The sequence below is a fragment of the Podarcis raffonei genome, chromosome 4 (assembly GCF_027172205.1).
Source record: "Podarcis raffonei isolate rPodRaf1 chromosome 4, rPodRaf1.pri, whole genome shotgun sequence".
NCBI lineage: Eukaryota > Metazoa > Chordata > Lepidosauria > Squamata > Lacertidae > Podarcis > Podarcis raffonei.
In genome coordinates, this window is record NC_070605.1 from 8,326,530 (window position 1) to 8,350,682 (window position 24,153).

The 24,153-nt window shown below is 43.9% G+C and overlaps 1 protein-coding gene across 3 annotated transcripts in view; it reads left to right on the forward strand.

Annotated features, from left to right (window-relative positions):
* RAB6A (RAB6A, member RAS oncogene family) overlaps window positions 1-24,153 on the forward strand; it is a 57,987-nt gene that overhangs the window by 15,723 nt on the left and 18,111 nt on the right. For 2 of the 3 annotated variants that reach the window (XM_053385384.1, XM_053385383.1), the window contains exons 2-3: window positions 17,530-17,588; window positions 23,483-23,536. In XM_053385384.1, coding sequence (XP_053241359.1) covers window positions 17,530-17,588; window positions 23,483-23,536 — 113 coding nt within the window. Of the gene's footprint in view, window positions 1-16,776; window positions 16,801-17,529; window positions 17,589-23,482; window positions 23,537-24,153 lie in introns of those variants that run through there. The other variant, XM_053385385.1, reaches the window with a different exon arrangement.

The following is a 24,153-nucleotide window of genomic DNA, read 5'->3' on the forward strand; positions in this document are numbered from 1 at the left end:
CTATATATTCTCAGAACAATGGGTAACAAGCCAGTTATGTGGTCTGACTTAGAGACTACGGTGATTAAGTGGTATACAGATGGTCAAAATATGGAATAAAAATACCTTAACTGCGTGCAAGAAGAATTAAAGGAAGTGAGCAGCCCCTTAAAAATGGCCCTTCCTCCTAAACGTTATGTTCTTTGGCGATGCTCCCATGTACTGATAGCCTTCTCTGGAAAGTATCTGACTTGCTTTGGCTTTTCAAGAAAGGAACTCTGGCGACAGGTTGGGTTTTTTTAGCACCCTCATAGATAAAACAGATGTGTAAGGTTTTAAAATCCCAGCCTGTGTTAAACTGTTAATTTGAAGGTTTCTTCTCCTTTAAGCAGACTCTCTAATAAAAGATCTGAACTTTCCCACCTGAAGCAGAATCTGCTCCATTGGCCATTGCATTAAATTATCCTCTTGAGAGTGAATATTGCTGCAGCTATGGTTTTTGTCATGTGAATTATTGCTAAAAAATTTAACGCCAAGTGACCTGAAAAGTTTTGCTGCTTGATGAGGTGTACTGTTGCTCAAAAGCATATGGTTCTCCCCCTTCCCCACTTAATCATGTGGAAACTGGCTCCTTTCAGACATCACACTGACTTGTGGTACATGTACTTCTCATAGGCTTGAACTCAAATAATAGTTTTCAAATTTACAACAAGCAAACCATCTGCAGCTGTTGTCTGCTGTCATTTTTTAATGTTATTAAAGATGAGTTCAGGTATGTTTAACCACACTAATTCTCCAATCTGAAACAGTAATAATAAGGGCAAGCTTTCTGGCTATAGGTAGAGAGCAGGAGGTCCAAATTTAGTTTTTGCTATATTGTACCATCGAACAAATAAAAGACCCTGAAAAAACTAGGGGCTTAAACCCCTCCTCCCCAAATTGAGGTGTGATTTGCTGCCGGGAGAAGCAAAAATTCTGTTCTAGGCATTCTTAAGTTTTTATGATGTCCTTTTGTCTTATCAATAGTAACTCAAGGACCTTTGAACATTCCAAAGGTTGCCCTAATTAGGCATTTCCATTGGCTCCCAAGACAGACACATGTCAACCATCCAATTAAAGCCCTGTGTTTTGCATTAAGTGTGGCATGATGGTTGCTGGAACTAGAACAGGTGACTTAGTAGCATCATAGAGCTGTTTGTATTTGGCTAGCCAAGACTTTGTGTGCCTGTTTTTGGCACATAATATTTCTGTTGCACTTCATATATAAAAAACATTGATTTCTCTCCATGTTTGGCTTCCTTGGAGTAAGTGCAGTTAATGAATGAAAGAGTTTGAAATTCAAGCTCCCTGAAATGTAACAAACAAAGCTTTATTAAGATAATAACGATGGTCTTAATGTCAGAGCACTGTGGTATACACTATAAAACTAGAAATACGTTTCTGAAGATGTTGAAACCCCAGTATCTGCCACTTACCTGCTCACCTTGGACAGGTACTGTTTGGTCGCTCTACAAGCAGCTAGATGAAGCAACACCTGCCCCTCTGTCTCCCTTTTTTCCTTCCTCCAGTGCTTCAGCACTGTCCTGGGTGTCTGTCCCAGCCCTTTAGCGCTCAGCCCAGTGGCCAGCATAGTCTTGTGTTTCTTTTCTTGGCAGTTCTGTGACAATTAAATGTGACGTGCCCACATCTGATTTTAAAGACCCAGTGGCCCCTTAAATCCAGAAAACATTGGTAGCAGATGGAGATAAAGAGTAGCTGATTTTCAGTGATTCCAGATCTTACTTGCACTTACTGATAGATAGATATTGCATATTTCACTGCAGAATCTAATTGGAATTACTTTCTTTCTGCCACGTGGATGTTCACAAGACACGCTTCTTAGCAAGATGCCTGCACTCCCACCCACCCACCCGGCAACCTCTTATCAGTTGCTACTTTCTGGAGCCAAGTGTTACCCGGCTAATCTTGTAGTCTTCCTTTCTTTCTTCCTTTGGCAGTGGTGGAGATCCATGGGGCAAACCTAGCTGCCTTTTCGGAAAGTTCTTCGCTTCCCTAGGGTCTCTTGCTCAAGGTCCTCCACAGCCCAAGGGATTGCACACCACAATGTAATCTTCTAAAAGTTGCTTATAAATGACAAGAAGAGACTGCACAGAGAGAGATTGCACAGAGTAATCATACAAATGTCAACCAAAAGTTGGATCTCAGATTTAACTATTGCTTTGCTAGGGTTGAAATGTATCCTGAAATCTGCCCATCCTGCATAATTTAAAAACCTTTAAAATTTGTATTTCAAGCTGTAAAAATGCCTCTTGCTTGGTATTTACAAGAATATTGTAAAGGGAATCTCCTGAAAGGAATCTGGCTTGGATTGGTTTTTCTGGTCAGTTTCTATTATTTTGATGTATTTTCTTTTTTAAAGGACAGTTAACTCTTCGTTGCTTAACTTTCTGTATCCCAATTTCAGACAGACAACATTTTTTTAAAGTTAACATCAATGTCCAGACTTGAGCATGGGGATGAGCCCCCTGTTGATACTTTTTCCAGAGAGCTACACATTTGTCCCTAAATGTTGGAGTGGGAATGCTATTGCTTATGTACTTGATTGCATCTTAGGTGTGGATTGCTGCTGAAATACTGCTTAAGGATGCAATGGCAGGTGCAGCTCAGAGGGTTCTGGAGCCTTTGTGTCTGGCATTTGTTGTCTGTAATTGCTGATTAGCTCTTCCTCTTATCTTTGGGGAAAAGATAATAGATGTAATCTTCAGGCTGTGGAAAAAAACCATGCACCCTCAAATATCTTGCAACTTGAAATAGCTTATCATATTGTTAATAGTCTGTTTTCAGAGGGCAGGAGTGACTTGCCTTACCTATGATATTAAAAAGAAATACTTCCTTTTCCATGCTACTAGCGCCGGCTGCTGTGTGTTTCTGTGATCTGACTACTCTTGCACTAAAATCTCAAGTGGTATTACCAATAATGAGATGTGGAATTAAATAAAATTCAGTTTGAACTATTTATCGCTTTCCAAGTGCTTAAAATATAACAAGCACTGTATGGAGATTAGAGAACAGGACTGTAAATCTTCAGGCAAGGATTATCTGATATTTTTATTTGATTTTTGAAAAGCATAGTACAAAAAAACCCATCAACTTGACAAAGAACTGCAACAAATGTCTGAGGTATAATCTCTCAAATAATAGCACCATCAAAAGGAAAAGGAAAAAAGCACTTTGGAAAAAAGAAATACATATTGACACTGAGCAGAATAGCAAGCCTATCTAACATCTCCAGATAAGATTCTTCCCCATCCAAAAAGCTAGTTGTGCTCCTTGGGGTCTGCTCTGGGTTTATATTTTAAAGTTACTTAATATAAGCAGTATTACTGATCTGACAAATTACTCTACATTTCTAGCGTAGCTGGCAGTCCCTGCAGCCTCTCCTTCTCTGAGCAATGGATGCAAGGACAGCTGTGATTATATTTCTTGGAGGCAGGGGATATAACCTCCCAGGAGCCTTTTGTCAATATATTTTATCTGGCCATCTGCTAATACTTAGAACTTACTTAATATGCCCTGGCTGCATCCAAATTGGACTACTGTTGCCTTAGAATCATAGAATCCTAGAGTTGGAAGAGACCACAAGGGCCATCGAGTCCAACCCCCTGCCAAGCAGGAAACACCATCAGAGCACTCCTGACATATGGTTGTCAAGCCTCTGCTTAAAGACCTCCAAAGAAGGAGAGTCCACCACACTCCTTGGCAGCAAATTCCACTGTCAAACAGCTCTTACTGTCAGGAAGTTCTTCCTAATGTTTAGGTGGAATCTTCTTTCTTGTAGTTTGGATCCATTGCTCCGTGTCCGCTTCTCTGGAGCAGCAGAAAACAACCTTTCTCCCTCCTCTATGTGACATCCTTTTATATATTTGAACATGGCTATCATATCACCCCTTAACCTCCTCTTCTCCAGGCTAAACATGCCCAGCTCCCTTAGCCGTTCCTCATAAGGCATCGTTTCCAGGCCTTTGACCATTTTGGTTGCCCTCCTCTGGACGCGTTCCTGTTTGTCAGTGTCCTTCTTAAACTGTGGTGCCCAGAACTGGACACAGTACTCCAGGTGAGGTCTGACCAGAGCAGAATACAGTGGCACTATTACTTCCCTTGATCTAGATGCTATACTCCTATTGATGCAGCCCAGAAGTGCATTGGCTTTTTTAGCTGCCGCCTTCCCCTAGTGCTTCCAGATGTTTTGGACTACAACTCATTCCACAGTCCTGCAGCCAGGATTTTTGTTGGGGGGGGGCAGACCTTTTGTTGGGGGGCAGAACCTCAGTTTGCTATATATTTTAATTGATTTGTGTGGGGCAGCTGCCCCTCCCTTGGCTACACCCATTGTCCTGTTGTAGACGCTATATACGTCTTTAATAATATCTTTGATAATGATTTTAACTAATTGACCTGAAATGGACATTGAGCTAATTGGCTTGTTATTTCCTGAACTCCCCACCCCACAATCCCTGTTTTAAAAAAACTCTGTTACAAACTTTCCTTCCTTCTATCATTTTTTTTGGGGGGGTTGTTGTCTTTTTTTAAAAAAGATCATTTAGATATAAACTATGGATTGTGAAAAAGATGCACAAATTAAGCAGCTTTTAATATTTTAATAAGTATGTTTGTTGCCCTTAAATTTTATACACAGGGCAGTTTACTAAAAGAAGGAAATACGAAACCTAAAAATACAATTGAGTGCATAATTTTGAAATACAGATAATTGGGGGGGGGACCTTTTCCCAGTGGGCCGCTAGGTTTTTTGACACTTTTGGGTGCAGAATACATGCATTCCTGGCTAGGATGATAGATGAAAATTCCAAAAGATCACAACACAGCACAAGGATCTCTAAAACTCAACACCGCATCTTCTCCCAATCATCTTTTCTCTAAACCTCTGAGTACAGTACTACTTGCTTGACATCTGGCTCTTGTAGAGGTGATAAACTTGCTGCTTTTCTTAAGCTTGGAGAGCACTCTTAGGAATGCACCAGTGGCCAGCAAGTAGTCTGACAGGCAATATCTAAAGTAAACAAGATTTTTCATGCCTGACTGGAACTAAGCCCTCCAGTTTGCACTTGGTGGCAGACAAATTGTGATGGGAGAATAGGATCTGCTGCCTCTCCAGCCTTATCTGCAGGTGGAGCTTGCTTTTTTTTTTTTTTTGTAAGCTCTCCACAGAAGACTGCAGAGGTTGCTGATGTAAAGTCAGAGACCAGAGATTTCAGTATTGCTTTGAAATCCATCTGTATACGTTTGCATTGAAAATGCGCACAAGTTATTCCCAGATAAAGACAGGAAGGAAATTCTCATAAGGCTAGACAATAGATTTTAAAACATTGGTTTCTTCCATTTGGAATATGGAGAATATGGGTTAGGCTATTTCATTAGTAGTGTAAAAAAAATGTAAGCATTTCACCAGGGCCTGGCAGCCTCGGCTCATCACACTTTGGGTCTAGAAACTGAGGATAAGAATATGCTTTTAGGAGCAAGTTCTGTTCTCAGTGCCTCCCGCTGAAATTCAGTGGAACTAAGTAAATGGGTAAATAGCAGACATCACCCTGCCAACAAAGGTCCGTATAGTTAAAGCCATGGTTTTCCCAGTAGTGATGTATGGAAGTGAGAGCTGGACCATAAAGAAGGCTGATCGCCGAAGAATTGATGCTTTTGAATTATGGTGCTGGAGGAGACTCTTGAGAGTCCCATGGACTGCAAGAAGATCAAACCTATCCATTCTGAAGGAAATCAGCCCTGAGTGCTTACTGGAAGGTCAGATCCTGAAGCTGAGGCTCCAGTACTTTGGCCACCTCATGAGAAGAGAAGACTCCCTGGAAAAGACCCTGACATTGGGAAAGATGGAGGGCACAAGGAGAAGGGGACGACAGAGGACGAGATGGTTGGACAGTGTTCTCGAAGCTACAAACATGAGTCTGACCAAATTGCGGGAGACAGTGGAAGACAGAAGTGCCTGGCGTGCTCTGGTCCATGGGGTCATGAAGAGTCGGACACAACTAAACGATTAAACAACAACAACAAGTAAATGGGATATAGTATCAGAGTTGAACTAGAGCAATGCCTGCCTCTTGTCCCAGCCACCAGATCTTTTTAAACTTGGCCTGACAAACATCCCTTTCCTCCTTCCATATAAATGATTTGTATTATTTGCTTCTACGGAGGAAGGGGGAACAGGAGTAAGACTCTGCCTTGAACTCCCAATGTACATCCTCCACCAACAAGGACTTCATGGTTGGGAAGTCCCTGTAGCATACAAGCATTCATTCAGCAACTTCTTGCTTTCCAGACGACATAATAAACGAGCATGTCCCCACTTTCTCTTGAGGAGAAGTGGAAGAGGCTATGAATCTAATTGTGTGGGGTGTTGGATCTTCTTCAGTGACGATATCTGCAAAATTCTGCATGTATTTTGCATTTGGTGTGATCCGGTTATCAAGAGTCTACTTCCATTACCCTTGATAATGTTGGTGTTGATATTTGTGTGCTGCTGAGAATGGGGCTAATTTAGGGTTGATTTCCCCACCCCCCTCTTCCACTGGAGCCAGAGTATGCAGAATTTTCTCTCTTCTGAGGATGCTCTCTTGCTAGCTGGGTGTCATTCCTCATTATTTCATGCCATTTCACTCTACTCTAGCTTCCATTTCTGCTTCTTTTACACCAGACAGTCATAAATATTCATGCGGGCTTCCGTCATCCCTTTAGTCTTGTATACTTAGCTCATGGCCTGTTACTACTACTTTTTTAAAGGGCTTTGTCTTAGCATGCCAGTGGAGAGGGCTGCTTAGTATACTAATGCTTGAGACTCTTAGCTTTGCAGTCTCCCTTTTGAGAGCTACAGACTCGCTTTGTGTTTGCAGGTCTTTTTTGGAAATTTAGCCATCAGTTGCTGCATCTGGATGATGATTCTAGAGAATTTTAAACATTCTTCCATCTAACTGAATTTTATTGTGAGTTTCCATATTATCTCACTCACTTTATATACAAGTCACAGTATCCTCTGTACTCTTAAATATTCATTTCTTGCTGTGACTCTAGCATGTCTCACCATATCTGTCTAAGCTGTTTAACTTACAAAAACAGGGGCATGTACTAACTAGCATGAAATTTGGCCCCAACTTCCTACAAATCCTCAAACAAATATACCCCCAAGCCTCAGCAAAATGCAGAACTAACAATATGGACTCTAATACCACAGCAATCCAAAGAGGCACAAAACAAGGATGCCCACTGTCTCCCTTCTTATTTATCCTGGCTCTGGAACCCTTAGCAATCCGAATCCGAGCAGCCACAGACATCAAGGGAGTGGAAATAAAAGGCAGAACCTATAAATTAGGGCTCTTTGGAAAATTTACTTGTAGGCCCGACACCATTGCAAATGTGTTGAGTTCTCTGATTAGAGAGGTTGCTGTGTTTAAGGTGTCTGGTGTTGTGGCCATTAGGACACCTGCAAAGTCAGAAGCTATGTGCTTCAACACCCCTCCTCACACCCAAAAAGAACTCACTAATGTCACCAATATAAAACTTTGCCACACCAAGTTCAGATACCTAGGGGTACAAATAACCAGAAACGTCAATAAATTATATCTCCACAAGCCCCTGTGGCGCCAAATAAACAAAGACCTAAAGAGATGGAACAACACGAATTTCACTCTCTCAGACAAAACAGCCATGATCAAAATGATCACTCTCCCAAAACTAACCTACCTATTCCAAACCCTCCCAATCTGGATCCCCTCAACCCAACTCTGCAGTTGGCAGGGAAAACTACACTCCTTTATCTTCTCACACAAAAAGCCAAGAATAAGCCCCGAATACCCGCACCTCCCCACCTCAGAAGGAGGATGGGGAATCCCCAACATAGAAGCATATTACATTGACAACCAAATACGCCATATAATCCCATATATACTAGAAGATGAGACAAAACAATGGATACACCTAGAGAGGGGCACAATTGAAAATACCTGCACCACAGCATACCCTCTCCTCCCAAACAAACTTAAGGAAAATTCCCACAACACTCAACAGGTACACACAGACCACGCTCAAAGCATGTAAAACAGTAATAGGCAAACTATCCCCAATCCCATCCCCACTAATTCCCCTGGCGTACCACCCATTATTCCACCACGCAGCACAAAACCTCCAGATTAAAACCTGGCAAACCAAAGGCTTATATCGCCTAATAGACTTCTATAAAAATAACAAACCTTTGGCAACACAAGAAATACAAGACAAACTAGAAGACACCCAAATGCCCTGGTTAACACATCACCAATTACATGCCCTCTTAAACAATCCAGTAGTAAAATCAGTAGCAACTAGGCTCCTGACAACCTTCAAAAACCTCCTCCTAACAACAAAGGGACATGGTAGAGGGATGGTATCCGTAATATACAAAATACTACTCCAAAATCCCACGAACTCTCTAGACACATGTGCAGACGCGGGTTGTGAACATGCATCCCGCACGGATCACGTTCGCAACCCGAGCGTCCACTGTTTACACTCTCAGGATGTCTGTCCAGTGCAACCCCCCACCCCCAATTTCAGCACCAAGGAGAACTCCCATTCTATACATTTGTGTGTGTTTTTTAAAAAATAATGACACACAAATGCTGCACCAATGATTACTTGAGAGAGAGCTGTAGAAGCTCAGAAGATCATCAGTGCTCCGAAAGCATGGTCTGATGAAGTAAAAGAGGAGGATAGGAGGCAATACTAACTGGTATGTCCCTCATTTGCAAGAATGCCTCAGGTGGGGGTTAAGGAGTTGATCAAGGGGAAAATACCTTTTTGAGTGGAACAGAAAGTGTGTCTCCAGTTTTAATCTGGGAAATTGCCCTTGGTGCCATTTTAAGAAACATTGGTGGGGAATTTGGCAATTAATTGCAGGATGCTAATAGCTTTTCCTCTACCTCTGTGTTAACAGTCCAGAGGACTAAAATGTATTTTTTTTAAATCACAATAGGAATCTACCTGCAGCCTATGGGCTGTACAGGCACGTTCCTTACAAGTAGCCCTTCTCTAAAGTGCAGAGTCATTGTGAATCTAAAATAAGAGAATCGAAAAGCATTTGCAGCGAACCAACTTTGAGGAGCTTCTTCTGGCTGATTAAAAAATGCCGTCTTTTTTGCTCTATAAGACACACTTTTTCCCTCCTAAAAAGTAAGGGGAAATGTGTGTGCGTCTTATGGAGTGAATGCAGGCTGCGCAGCTATCCCAGAAGCCAGAACAGCAAGAGGGATTGCTGCTTTCACTGCGCAGCGATCCCTCTTGCTGTTCTGGCTTCTGGTATTCAGAATATTTTTTTCTTGTTTTCCTCCTCCAAAAACTAGGTGCATCTTGTGGTCTGGTGTGTCTTATAGAGCGAAAAATACGGTAATTTACAGCTTTATTTGTAGGCAGCAACAAATAAACAGTGGGACTAATTTTCCAAGGAAGTGATTAAGAGGCCAATTTTCAAAATCTTAATGTAAGATTGGCCAAAGCACCAGTTAAAGAGCAGAAAGAGCAAGACTATTTGTGCAGATAAATTTCATTCCCCCCCCCCTCAAGTTTTACTTTTGCTCTTTTCTCCCACTCCCTCAAATTCCTGATCTTGCTGCCCAGAGCAATTATGGCAATGACTTGCAATTACAACAAGGATTCCTTTTCCACAGTGCTGAGGCAGTGTGCTGTTGGATGGACAGTTACAGGAGCAGCAAATAAAAGAGCATGTTAATTGGAACCACTGTAAATTAGTCCCACTGTCAGGCAAGTTGCTGCCTACAAATAAAGTAGGGAGAAACAATATGACAAATACAGAATTTTGACCAATGTGGAAAGAGGTTAGTGTTTGTGTGCCCGAAAGGCAAGAGGAAAGAATGAACAGCAGTGAAACTGGCCTAGTCGGTAATGAAAGAAACAGAACATGCATTTCAGGCAGGTGAATGTTAACCCAGCCTCTCATAAACACTTCTGTGCCTTTGGTGCCTCATTTTGGTTCAAATGTAGAAGAATTCAGCAAACCAGAAGAGATGTTAATGGGACTGGTGCTTATCTCCTTGTTATCTTCATATATGTTTGCAGAACCATGAAAGGTCCAATTATGTGTTTTAATGTTGTAACCTGCCCTGTAAGGTTCACTCTAAGGGTGGTTGTTGTTATTATTTATTATTATCATTTATTGTTGTTACGCCCCAGTACATTTTAACACAGCGTGGTTATGGACAGGGCTGTCACTGTTTTGTAAAACTCAGGACTGTATTGGCCCGAAATTAAGCTGCACTTTTTTCCAAATTCTGATCGTGAAAAGTTAAAGTGTGGCTTTTATTCATGACCTTACGCCGCTGGCAAAGTGGCACAGCTCCCCCCCCAAAGCATCCTGGGAGTGCGGGGCAATTGCGCCCGGCCCATCCGCAGCTCCCAAGTCTCCCCCAAGCCGCCGAATTTTAAAGGTGCGGCTTATTTGTGGGTGCACCTTATATTCAGGCCACTGCGGTATCTCACTTTTGGACAGCAGGCTGATCAAATGAATCCACTGATAGTTGCTTATTCTTAATGTAACTGCGAACTTGAACACTAGTGATTATAAGCAGGTGAGCAGGTTACCAAGAATCACCGGCGGGCAGTGCTGCAGTTCAAGCCCATATATCACAAGCACGGTGGAAGTCCTCTGTAATAGATGTGTGGGGCCTAGTAGTGATTACTTATTGGTGAGGAACAGCACTTTGTGCATACATATGCAAATAAACTCTTTTACCTGTGTTCCAGAGCAGAAGTCTGGTGTTGAGAACAGGTTGTAGTGTTAATGGATCAAATTAAGCCCACAGAGATGATGAGCAGAGCTCTTGCCCATGCTTTCTGAGTGGGCTCTCATCAGCAGGCCCTGGCAAATCATAGGTATTTGCTCATTGTAGCTAGCGAGACAAGCAACTTGGAAGCTGCAATGCAGGTCCCTTTGCAGTTGCACCCAGCGCTTGGCTGGCACCAGCCAATTGATTCAGGGATCAAGATTGATTTGAGTGAGGAACCTATTCTTACTTTACTTTGTTGGAGCGAGAACTGAAAAAGCAAAATATAGAGGTTCTTGCCCTTATTTGAGTACAAAATGGTATGTATTATTGTGTGTTTGTTTTTAATATGCAGTGTGGGGAATAGCTACTTGGGCTTTGGTTCAATGCCAGTTTAGCTCTTAGTGTGATTTCATGTTGGGGCATCCTATTGCCCTCTAATTTTATTTTATTACTCTTTCAGTTTAAGGTTACTCATTTTGTCTATTGAGGTTTTGTTTAAGGTGCCTATTGCACTCAGCTTTGAACTTTTGGAAAGCTGTCAATACATTTTAAAATGAATTTTCAATTGTTCAATCCAATCAGAGGAGCTTCTAAATGGAAACAGGGCGGGGGGGGGGAGGTTCCCAGAATACCTGTTGGCTCCTCCCAATGGAATGGAATCAAAGCAGGATTGCATATTTGCCTTTTCCCCATCCATGCATCAGTTCCTTGCACAAAGCATGCAGTTCAAACTCCTCAATCAATTATGCAGAGGTAGCCAGGGAAATAGTTGCAAGACTTGCATTTTAGCTTCCAGACACCAGAGTCATCATTGGCAAAAAGAATGCTTTCAAACAGCTGAACTAAAGTTATAGCAGTGTAGCCATGTAGATAAATGCTAACCCTAAAAGCTTGCCTACGTTCTGTCCTAGAGCTGTTTGAAGGGCAATGCGACCAAACTCCTTGCCAAGACAGGACCTTTCTTTTCCTCAAGCCACTGGCTAATTGCCACATTTCCTTACATTTTAATTTGACTGGTGTGCAGAATTATGAGATGTCACCATTTTGTGTGAACATTTGCCTGAAAGCTCACCATTGCACATGCAAGCCACTGAACGACGACTGAGGCAGTAGACTCCCTCCTGCTCTCCTAGCAGTACATGATGTTCCTGGCTGCTTGAATCCATGTGAGCAGCTGCTCCCACTAGAAATAGCTGCTTTAGATTTCCTTGCTAGCTTTCAGAAGTATACTCTTAAATGTCTGATATTTAGACATTGAACATTCCACTCAGTACTTGATGTGCTTAGCTGATGTGGAAGAGCTGTTCCATACGCTATCCTGTTGTGTATGCATTGGCTGCTGTGAGATTGAGGCAGAGCTGGGAACCAGGTTTAAATTTCCATTTCGGGCTTATCCACACTTACCTTAACAGGCATGGTATGCACTTTAAAGCTCTTTATCCAGACACCCTCTCCCCCTCTTTTTGCTCTGGAGTTTTCCTGCAAAAACCCGCTCTTCAGAGCTCGATCGGAGCAAATGGCAAACTGCAGAAAACCCAAATTTGTTCCAACTGAGCACTGAAGAGCTTTGAAGCCTACATCTGTGCCTGGAAAGAGTGGGGCAAACGTGTGGATAAGCCCTCGGCATTAAAACTCGCTGGGCAGCCTCTAATGTAAGTGGTTAGCACGAGGCTTTTAGAATTCTTCTTAGCTGAACCCACCCCAGAGTATTTACCTGGTAGAATGTAATGTAAACAGAAGAGAGTTCTTAAACATGTAAACTCAGGCTAGCTGGGCACTGTATCCTTTCAACAACTTTGGTCGGCCCTCACGGCCCTTCACTTCATCAAATCTGGCCCTCTTTGAAAAAAAGTTTGGACACCACTGCTTTCTACCTTTCTACTCTTGTTTCCCCCTCTGTCTAATGATTAGATGGGGAAGTGGAAAAATATCTGCTTTTGCAAAGATTAGCCTTCCACAAGCTGGGTTCTGGCCTGTGGAGTCAGAAGTTACCTCCATGCCACTACTTTTTTGGACTCTCTTAAATATTCTGTGCGGGACACGGGTGGCGCTGTGGGTAAAAGCCTCAGCGCCTAGGGCTTGCCGATCGAAAGGTCGGCGGTTCGAATCACCGCAGCGGGGTGCGCTCCCGTTGCTCGGTCCCAGCGCCTGCCAACCTAGCAGTTCGAAAGCACCCCCGGGTGCAAGCAGATAAATAGGGACCGCTTACTGGCGGGAAGGTAAACAGTGTTTCCGTGTGCTGCGCTGGCTCACCAGATGCAGCTTTGTCACGCTGGCCACGTGACCCGGAAGTGTCTCCGGACAGCGCTGGCCCTCGGCCTCTTAAGTGAGATGGGCGCACAACCCTAGAGTCTGTCAAGACTGGCCCGTACGGGCAGGGGTACCTTTACCTTTTTAAATATTCTGTATGCTAGCTTTATCTCCAGTAGTTAACATACATTAATTTAGCTTAGTCCTTTGGGGTTTGTAAGAAAGGGTCTTTTTGAAAGATACATCTTGTTTTATGTAAAGCCTTTCTTTGAATTTTCCTTGAATCTTTTCTAGGGAAAGAAATTTTTCATTAAATTTCATTAAATTGAACTAAAACAAAACCCTTGCAGTAGGTAACAGAGTAGCAGAAATCAGTTAAGGTAGCAGGCTGAATGGCTATTTGAAACTAAGCACCAATTGAGAAAGTTTAATAAAAGTTTAAGTATTTTATGAAACCTGACCTGCGAACCCCCAAGATTGTTGGCAGACCTCTAAAGGAACACGAAAGAGCACTCAGAATAGTGGTAGTAAAATGAAGCTTGCTTTCCATAACAAACAATAGAAATAGTTTCTTACAGAATACAGTGGTGCCTTGCAAGACGAAATTAATTCGTTCCGCAAGTTTTTTCTTCTTGCGAGTTTTTCGTCTTGCGAAGCACGGTTTCCCATAGGAATGCATTGAAAATCAATCAATGCGTTCCTATGGAAACCGCCTTCAGACCAGGTCCGGGGAGAGTCTGTCCCCTGACCTCTTCTGAAGGCTGGGGGGGGGGGACAAGGGCTTTTCTTCCCACCGCCAGCCTTCAGAAGGCTGTTCTGAAGGCTGGCGGTGGGAAGAAAAGCCCTTCTCCCCACCTCCCACCCCGCAAGCTCCGGGGACAGGAGGGCTTTCCTCCCGACTGCCAGCATTTTAAAAGCCCCCAGGACAGCGGAGACTTCTCCGCTGTCCCGGGGGCTTTTAAAATGCTGGCGGGCGGCAGCGCAGCGTTCGCTGCCGCCCGCCAGCATTTTCAGATTGCCCCAGGACAGTGGAGAAGTCTCCGCTGTCCCGGGGGCTTTTAAAATGCTGGCGGGCGGCAGCGAAGCGTTCGCTGCCGCCCGCCAGCATTTTCAGATCGCAGCCATCCGACGGCTGCCGGTGGGGCGGAGAGACCTCCTCCCACCGGCAGCCTTCGGAGCAGCCTTCCGAAGGCTGGCGGCGGGAGGAGGTCTCCCCGCCCCCCCGCCTGCCTTCGGAGCAGCCTTCCGAAGCCTGGCGGCGGGAGGAGGTCTCTCCGCCCCCCCGCCTGCCTTCGGAGCAGCCTTCCGAAGCCTGGCGGCGGGAGGAGGTCTCTCCGCCCCGCCGCCAGCCTTCGGAGGAGGTCCGAGGACAGTGGGGAAGACGCACTGCGCTTCCCCGCTGTCCCGGAGATTTCCCTATGGGCTTTCGTCTTGCGAAGGAAGCCCATAGGGAAATTTGTTTTGCGAAGCGCCTCCAAAACGGAAAACCCTTTCGTCTAGCGGGTTTTTCGTCTTGCGAGGCGTTCGTCTTGCGGGGCACCACTGTAAAACACACCTTAACTGCCTTCTAGCTTTTGGTTTGGCCATGCTGAAAACACACTCTGATTTCAGCAACAGTATTCATTAGAATCCACAATCTTGGCATCCATTAAGTTTTCAGGCACTTTTGCTTTCAGAGAGCATCTTATTATTTTTATTTTACTTTAATTAGTTTATTTTATTATTTGTACCCCACCCATCTGAGTGGGGTACCCATCTGGGTGGCTTCCAGAATATCCAGAAACATAATAAAGCATCAAGCACAAAAAACACCCGGATGTCTTCTAAAGGTTGCATAGTTACTTATCTCCTTGACATCTGATGGGAGGGCGTTCCACAGGTGGGTGCCACTACCAAGAAGACCCTCTGCCTGTTTCCCTGTAACCTCAAGTGTAGACTCAAGATCACTCCCAGAATGCCCTGCTGCAACATACGTTGGTTTCATGGCAGCTATGCAAGGATTCCTGCATATACGAGCCCTTTTCTTACATTGATTCTCTGATGGTAGGATTTTGGAAAACCACTGATCCAGCAATTCCAGGCACTTAGGAAGCCACCTTTCCCCAGCTCCGTCTGGCTATGCTGGTGATCAGACCTGGGAATTCTTGGTTGCAAGCCTGGCCTACTGTTGATTACAGTCCCTAGGCGCAGAATGCCACTGCTGTATTAGGTTATCTTAATGATAGCATATAACGAATGTTGAATGGTGTTCCTGTGTACCCGTTGGGTGTGAGAGATTGCAGACAAATGTAACTACAATGGTACCTCTGGTTGCGAACGGGATTTGTTCCAGAGGTCTGTTTGCAACCTGAAAAGAACGCAACCTGCGTCTGCGCATGTGTGGGTTGTGATTCGCTGCTTCTGCGCATGTGCATGACGTCATTTTGCACGTCTGCGTGAGCAGCGAAACCCATTCCGGTACTTCCAGGTCGCCACGGGATGCAGCCTGAAAATGCTCAACCTGAAGCAAACGTAACATGAAGTATGACTGTATACAGGACCGCTAATTAGTGCATGAAGGGGTAGAGGAAAATAGAATTGTATTGCTAGACAGACTCAGCTAGGCACAACCCTCTCCTTTGGATAGCATGTGAAAGCTTGCTCCCAAACTTTGAGTACTGTTTTGGCACTATATTCTGTATTTTCTACCCAAGGGTTTTCTGCCTGTACTACCCGTGTTGCTGCACGGAACAATGCATGACTGATACCTTGAGTCTGCAAGTGAAACGTTTTAAACTTAACAGTGTGTGGCCTGCAGATTGCAAGAGAGCTAGAAGCTCAACGACATAAAAAGGTTTAGCAACCTGTATTCCTAATGCTTTATAGTGCCACTTATTGTTATGAGTTTAATACTTTGCCACTGGGGCTCTCTTTTTGCTAGCCCCATGTTTTGAATCCAAGCACCCCACCAATTCTTTTGTTGCTCACCCACACACATGGGTCCACAGGGATTCATATATTGAATTTCCTCCCACAGAAGGTGAGATTGAATGTAACATAGATGGGCCGCTGGCCTGATCCAGTACACTCCTCTTGGGTCCTCTTAGGCCAGGGGTCTGCAACCTTTAAGACAAAAAGAGCCACTTGGACCCGTTTCCGAAGAAAAAAAAACTGGGAGCCGCAAAACCATTGCGACATTTAAAACAAATATAGACCTGCATGCGCGCCGCTGCCCTCCGATCTGACAGCAGGCGGGAAGGTGACGTCGGGACGGTGCATGACTAACGCACGCACCGCCCCCATACGACGTCACAGCCAGTACAGCGTCCACCACAGTGGGGAGTGTCGGGGCGCACAATGCGCCTCCTCCCCTCACTAGTATCCGCCCCGGAGCCGCGGCAAAGGTGTAAAAGAGCCACATGCGGCTCCGGAGCTGCGGGTTGCAGACCCCTGTCCTAGGCTATAATGCCCTTCTAATACAGTGAGAGTAAATACTAGTAACAGTGCAGCTTTCATTACTTGTTTGCTCTACCGGCTGGTATTCTGTTACAAAGGGTGGAGTGCTTTGAACATAGGAATGTATTGTGACACCGAATCCTCAGGTCCCATTCCTCTGAATACTGTACTCGAACTTTTGAGTGGGTGTTCTTGCATTATGTAAATCTGTGCATATTAAGAACTGAGCCCACCGCTTCTCTTTAATTACAGACACAGCAGGAAGCGGCTATTGTTGATTCTTATAATCTCAGGAAAGGTGCTATCATTGTGCTATCACTTCTGCAATCTTGCACATTAACAGTCCTCACTGAATTAAAATGGTGAGATCCCAGTACTTGAAGACATTTATATGAAAGAGATCCTTTTGTCACCTTATAGGGAAGTGTGTCCAACATGAGCCACACAAATAGTCATTATGTAGGCTGAAATGAGCTTCATGAAACTCACAGATCAAAATCTTGGAAAACGTGGATGAAATGTACTTTAAAGGTTTTGCAAATGATAGTCTTTTATAACAATCCTAATGTAAGAGCTTATAATTTAAGATCTTGTTATATATTTCCCCCTGTTTGAATATACTGAGTAGATAACAGTATATTTTGTCTGGTTTTATGATATTTTATATTGTGCACACCTTGAGATTTTATGAGTGGCGCTGTATATAAATACTTTTATAGAATATGTCAAAGATTGTCTCTCCCCCCCCCCTCCGAAAAACGGCATCTAAGAACCCTACGCCTTTGAGGTTCTAGGCAACCACAAGATGGTAAAAAAAGAGTAAAGCTAGTAACTTTCTGTAGTCTCTTGCTCTGATCTGGTGTTGCCTCCCGCTCCTGAAGCATCTTCACTCTCAAATGCTATCTGTACTGGACGATTTTCCTCTTTGTCGGTTTGATTATATGCCAATCTTCTGCTACAACTTAAGTGTAACACCTGGAATGCATTTTTTGGATGTGACTAATACTCTCTCAATTTTGTCTTCCAGTGGGGAAGACCTCTTTGATCACCAGGTTCATGTACGACAGCTTTGACAACACCTACCAGGTAAGACAGTATTTTTTCATGATTTACAAATGTCAACTTACATAACGCAGGGATTTATCCAATGTGGGTTCCTAATAATAGAAACTTTCATGTGATTTTAACACTGTACAGCTGGGAGACAATAGACCCCTTCCGCTTGCTTTTAAAAATAATAATAATTTGTGCGCTGGGAGATTGGTTTACTTTTTCAAAGGGGGAGAAAAAAATGGCCGTACATTTTGTTTGGATAACCAAAGCCACTTGGAAGCTTAGGGAGTCCCTGATCTGCCACGAGACACCTTGTTAACAGCTTGATCCAGCTCAGACATAAGAATTTACCCAGATCATGCTGATTTGCCTTATAAATCAGGAAAGGTAAAGGTAAAGGACCCCTGGACGGTTAAGACCAGTCAAAGGTGACTGTGGGGTGCAGGGTACACACACAGTAAATTCACACGCCTACTATCTCATGTGTGGGATACGAGTGGCACTGTGGGTTAAACCACAGAGCCTAGGGCTTGCCAATCAGAAGGTCGACGGTTCGAATCCCCGCAACAGGGTGAGCTCCCTTTACTCAGTCCCAGCTCCTGCCAACCTAGCAGTTCGAAAGCACGTCAAAGTGCAAGTCGATAAATAGGTACTGCTCCAGCGGGAAGGTAAACGGTATTTCCGTGCGCTGCTCTGGTTCGCCAGAAGCGGCTTAGTCATGCTGGCCACACGACCTGGAAGCTGTATGCCGGCTCCCTCAGCCAATAAAGCGAGGTGACCTCCACAACCCCAGAGTCGTCCGCGACTGCACCTAATGGTCAGGGGTTAGGGTTACCTTTACTTTCTATGTAGGGCTAGGGTGTGGTATTCGGGCTTCATACACTTGATATTGTTGGTTGTTCTTGGTGAGGAAATACTCTCTGCAACCTGCAGTTGAGTGAGTCTAGCTTCTAGGATTGAGCCCAGACGTCACTAAGAGAGCAACTGCATGCATTGCAAGTATCGGGCAGCAAGGTGCTCCTGAGAATCCCATCTCCAAATACATCTTAAGTCACTAAGGAAACCCCACATGCAGGGCTTAAGAAGTCCCTCTGCATGTGGGCTGCTCGCTAAACACACTTTGGGGGTGCTTTCACCCTAATTTAAAATAATTTGTAAGGGTAGTTCTTAACATATTTGCTTCCAGTTACAAATTAGTCTTTCCTGCAACGTGAGCAACACTTGACCTAATGGCCAAAGAGAAATTCCTGTTGGGTCAGCAGATTTGGCAAAGCTTTCGTGGCACAGGACGACTTGGAGAGGCCTCAAGCCTCCCAGTGGAGCAAACATCTTTTCCATTTCCGGCCACTGTAATTACAGAGCCGTTGAAGCAATTCTTTTATGTAATCATCTGTCTTTCTCATGGTCCTCTTTCAGTCCTATTTTTCTCTGTGGAGCATGTGCCCTAGATTTTGGCTTCGATCTTTGACCCTATAATAATAGGGCTATCTCCATGGAAAGGAATCTTGGTATAATGAACGAACCAATTGTAAAGTGAATGACTAAAAGCTTGAAACTGCAAGGCATCTCTGCTGGACAGACTCTACCCTGTATTTCACTTTGCCTTGATTTGCGCTGGGCGAGTATAATCTGGCCCTGAATTGCATCTGCCCATCCTTCCAGCACCACCCTGGTTATGTTTTGTGGTCTGAAAGATTACAGAGCAGTTCTGTTGGATTTGTGTGCTTGTCCACCACATGTTTTTCCTGTCTGCTAATCTAGTGGCGCACACTGTCTGTGTGGGCCCCCCTCCCTTTAATAGGGGTGGGGAAAGGAGAGATTGAGGCAGGCAGCAGTGTCTTTTGTAGCTGGGAAAAGGCAGCTCTGTCGGGGGGGGGGGCTGGTAGGGAGAGAGCAGCAGTGTGTGAAAGGAGAGAAGCATCTGCAGAACAGTTACTTGTAAGGCTCGCTCAACTGTCTTTGTCCCTCTGATTCGAGTCTTAACATTAGCTCATGCCTGTACGGCACATGCTCACAGAGCTCTGCAACCATAATTGCCAGCCCTGTGTGTTTTTCCTATCTAAGGAGAGGGAAAACCACCTTTACCTAAGGGGGAGCTCCAGTTGTGTGCTCATAATGAATTGCGCAAACTTTGCCTGAATTTGCATAATTTGTAAGAAACTTTCACTGCTACCAAATGTGAGATCTTCAGAGAATGCATAGTGAAGATGAGGTATAAAATAGGGCAGCATCCATGCCTTTCACAGTGGAGAACCTGGGAGACAGTTCAGGAACTGTATAGGCAGGTACTAAAGCCTTCCCTGTGGCTTCCAAGCCTTCACTGTATAAATGATTTTAATAGCCATAAGGGTTGAAATGTGAATACTGTGATTCTGAATTTTAAAATCTAAGCCACTGGTAAGGAGAATAGGTGGTCTGCATTGCTGCACTTCTCAAATAAGGGAATGGTCTGTTTTATGTATTTTTATAGTCTTCTCTTCTTTCAAACAGGACCCCAGAGTGGCTATCAATATAAAATTATTGAAAGCAAACAATATAATAATAAAATGATAATTAAACCGTGAAATCTATACAAATCAGCAGCAACAGTCACTTACAGCCCTAGTAATTTTGGGAGCTAACTACTTCTAAGGCCTGGACAAATAAACATGAATTTATCTTATACTTGAAGACTTTTAATCTGGGTGCTAATCAGATATCTCATGGGAGTGTTCTATAATTGGGGAGCTGCCACCAGGAAGATGATGAGGTGAGAATTATGTGGTTAAAAAAGGGCAGGTGACTTGTCAGAATTCATGCAGGAAGCAATCTTGTCCATTTTGCTATGTTGGTCCCATAGAATACTAGGGAGTCTTAGAGCAATATATGATTTTAGGCCAATCCCCATGCCTTAGGATATTCAGGCAAGCAGATGTTTGTCTTCTCTTCACCTTCATGGAAAAAGATCCCAGTTTCCCTGGCCAGCATATTAATGGCTTAAAGGGCAAAATTATTTAATGAGCTGTGTTCGAGAGACTATTAAGAGGCAATAGCCATCTTCAGATTTTAAGTGGCTATCGCTTAGATGATGGCACAAATTTGCTTTCTGTTGCTTCGGGTAGGATCTAAACCAATGGGTTCCAATTACAAGAAAAGGGCTTTAGACAAAACTTGAGAAACTCTTGCTTATGGTACGAGATGTTCCATGGCAGAGCAGGCTGCCTCATAAGGTTGCAAACTCTTTTAGGGGGACATCCAGCCTCTACTTAAAACCTTAAGACTTGCCATGCCTTGGAACTTAAGATCTTATTACTGTACATGGAAAAAGGAACAGATGGACAGATGATGTTATTAGCTGTGCAGAAATGCCCCTTGCTTTGACAGATATGAAAGTTAACCTGGAGTCCAGGAAACGGTCACTGTTTCTTTTCAGTTTTCATCAGAGGCAATTAGTCCTCGGTGGATGCGATAAAGGTCTGACCTTTATATCAGAAGCTGGGATTGGGTGCTGTTCTTGCTTGTCTAGACCAGGTGGGAATGGGCTTCTGTTTGTTGTTCTCCTTCATTCCCCCTTGGGAGATTCTTCTAGCTTAGCTACTCCTTCCTGATAAAAAGCTATGTCTGAAAGGCTTCTCACAAGCCTGGGGCTATCTAGGGTTTGGTGGTGGAAATAAGACAGCAAGCAAATCAGTGTTTCTCAGCACCTAGACAGAGTATCCCTCATACTGTTGTCAGTCACTAGAAAAATTAAGAAGATTGTATTTAAAATTTGCTGTGTGTATGTGTGGTGCATGTGCCTGCTAGCTGCTATGCAGGACTTCAGCTCTTGCCTGCCAGTTATTATTAATAAACCGCCTTCAGGAGAACAGCGGAACAGACTTGCAAATCAGTGCAGCATTTCCTACTGAGTGTCAGAAAAACTGAAGGAGATGAAATGGCACATTTTGTAGAGGAGGCTTCTCATAGCATGGAAAGCAAAAGGCTCCAATTTTAATTGCTAACAGTGTGCTCAGGTTTTTCCCATGCTTGTAAATAGTCTCAAATTTTTATATATGAATCTCTGCAAACACACATATACTCCTTGTCGAAGACCAAATTCTGCTGCTTTGGCAAGCATAGAAATGTCTATTTGTCTAGAAAGCCATGCGGGGCCTTATCATTTTGACCACCTTGTATATTTTTAGTGAATCCCATCCTTCATTTGCTTAATTCCAAAGAGATACCACATTTAGCAGAATGGAATGCTGCAGTGGTGTTTGATGGAGACACAGGAATATATTAAAGTCATGAGAAAGGGCAGATTAGCAGTCAGTCATATAATGGGGAACCTATGTGCCTGGGATTCTGTTCAAATCTTAAAGCAGACTTGTTGAGCATACAAAAGAAAAACAGTTGCTATAGCTATATTGACTACTCTTTGTTGGCTTGTCTTCTTCAGCAGCAGTCTTGGAGACGTATCTGGGCAAATAACGTATCAGAGATTTGTGAGAATTGTCATTTGGGGAGGCTGCTGAGAATTCTGTTGGATCCCATGCAGAAGTATAGTTCCCAGGCTTCTCTGGAAGAGGGTTTGACTTGTTAAAGTAGTTTAAAAGTTGTTATGTAGATACACCCATTTTGGAATAGGTGTTCGTTCAGCTGGATTTGGCAAATAGGTGGAGCTTTGGATGTGTTTAGAACTTCCGTAATGAAATGCTGGAAACGAAATTAGCTGGAAATGACCAGACTTTTAAGTGTGTTCAAGAAGTTTCCATGGCCCATCTGGAAAACCTAAAATGGAATGGCGTGAATTATTAGCACCCAAAGTTGCTGTGGAAGAAGGTGAATCCTGTTGCATTGGTCTCCCCGCCACCCACCCAAGCTAATTTTCAGTGGGGAAGATACCTTTCCTTTCCCAGATAGGGTGTTGGCACGAAAGCCAATATGGCTGAAAGAAACGTTCAGTCCTCTCCAGCATTGCCTGCTGCTCCTTTCTCCCCCCCCCCACCTTCCCTCTCTCAGGTCTAAAATTACCTTCTTCAGTATAGCTTTCCCAAAGCACTCCATCTTTACTACCCCATGGTTTCCTTCACTTCTCCCTTGCTAGTTCTATTCTCCTAAATACCCTGAGCAAGGGGCCACATCACATCCATGTCCTGTATGGCACATAACACACTACTTGTGCTGTGACCTTTGAAATTGCTTTTGTGGAGGCAGAAAAACATAGGAGGATCTTCACCGAATGAAGCAATCTGATTTTGGGGACACTCTCCTTTGGGAAATCCTTCATAACTGTTTGCCCTCCCTTGTTGCATGTGCGTGTTTGATCGTGCTTTTTAAAGGAAAGTTCAGGTCTTTTTTGAGCAGTTCCAATTGATCCTGCCATTGGGTAAATTTCGTGATCCATGGATTATTGTGATTGCATCCCTGTAGATCAGAAATGAGTCCCCCCCTATTGTTCAATATTGTAGGAATAAGTGGCCTTGGCATTGTGGCCAATATATGAGGTACAGTGGTGCCCCGCAAGACGAATGCCTCGCAAGACGGAAAACCCGCTAGACGAAAGGGTTTTCTGTTTCTGAGTTGCTTCGCAAGACGATTTTCCCTATGGGCTTGCTTCGCAAGACGAAACGTCTTGCCAGTCTTGCGATTTTTCCCCCCGCTCCCCCCCCCTTTTTCTAAGCCGCTAAGCCGCTAATAGCCTTTTAGCAGCTTAGCCGCTAATCCTTTAATAGCCGCTAAACCGCTAATAGCGCTAATCCGCTTAGCCGCTAATAGGGTTGCTTCGCAAGACGAAAAAACCGCTAGACGAAGAGAATCGCGGAACGGATTCTTTTCGTCTTGCGAGGCACCACTGTATTTTTGTCCTTTCCAAATGGCAGGGTAGATCTTTGTTTTTTGGGAACACGACCTAAGCAACCTAAGAAAAAGTAACTTACTTGGTCACTGATGAAAACTTTGTTTTGCAGGCAACTATTGGCATTGACTTCTTATCAAAAACCATGTACCTGGAAGATCGCACAGTGAGTAAGACTTTTGTAGTAACTGGACTACTCTAGTCCAGGGAGCACATTCGCAGTCTAAATGGAACTTAGGTCCAAATGCGAGAGCAGCCTGGCGTTCCAACCATGTCTGTATTGGGTCATGGCTGGAGATGCTACCTCTGTCCCTGTCAGTGCAAACTCTTCAGAATGCCATACGGCATGTCTACACTGGCTTGAAAAATGTATGGTTCAACGTGCATTTGGGGGCTTACAATTAAATCACACTGCTGTAGAACAGACTTTATGTGAAAACACAAACCTAGATCTCAGTGGAACACTTGTAGATTTTATGGGGCATTTTTCTACAGATTGGCTTTTTGTTTGCTTTGCAGATAAACTCATTTAAGCCAGCTAGCAATTAACACAGTGAGCGAGAGCTGCCTTACTACCATAATTAGAGATGCAGAATAAGTAAGGTGGTTTTTCTTTATTGGATAGTCTCTTCTTGGGCTGAGACGGGGAGGGGAACCTGTGACCTCCAGATGTTGGGCTCCAATTCCCATCATTGGGTAGCATGTCCATGTCCAGGGATGATGGGAATTGTAATCCAGCAACATCTGGAAGCCCCACAGTTTCCCCACTGCTGAGCCAGGAGG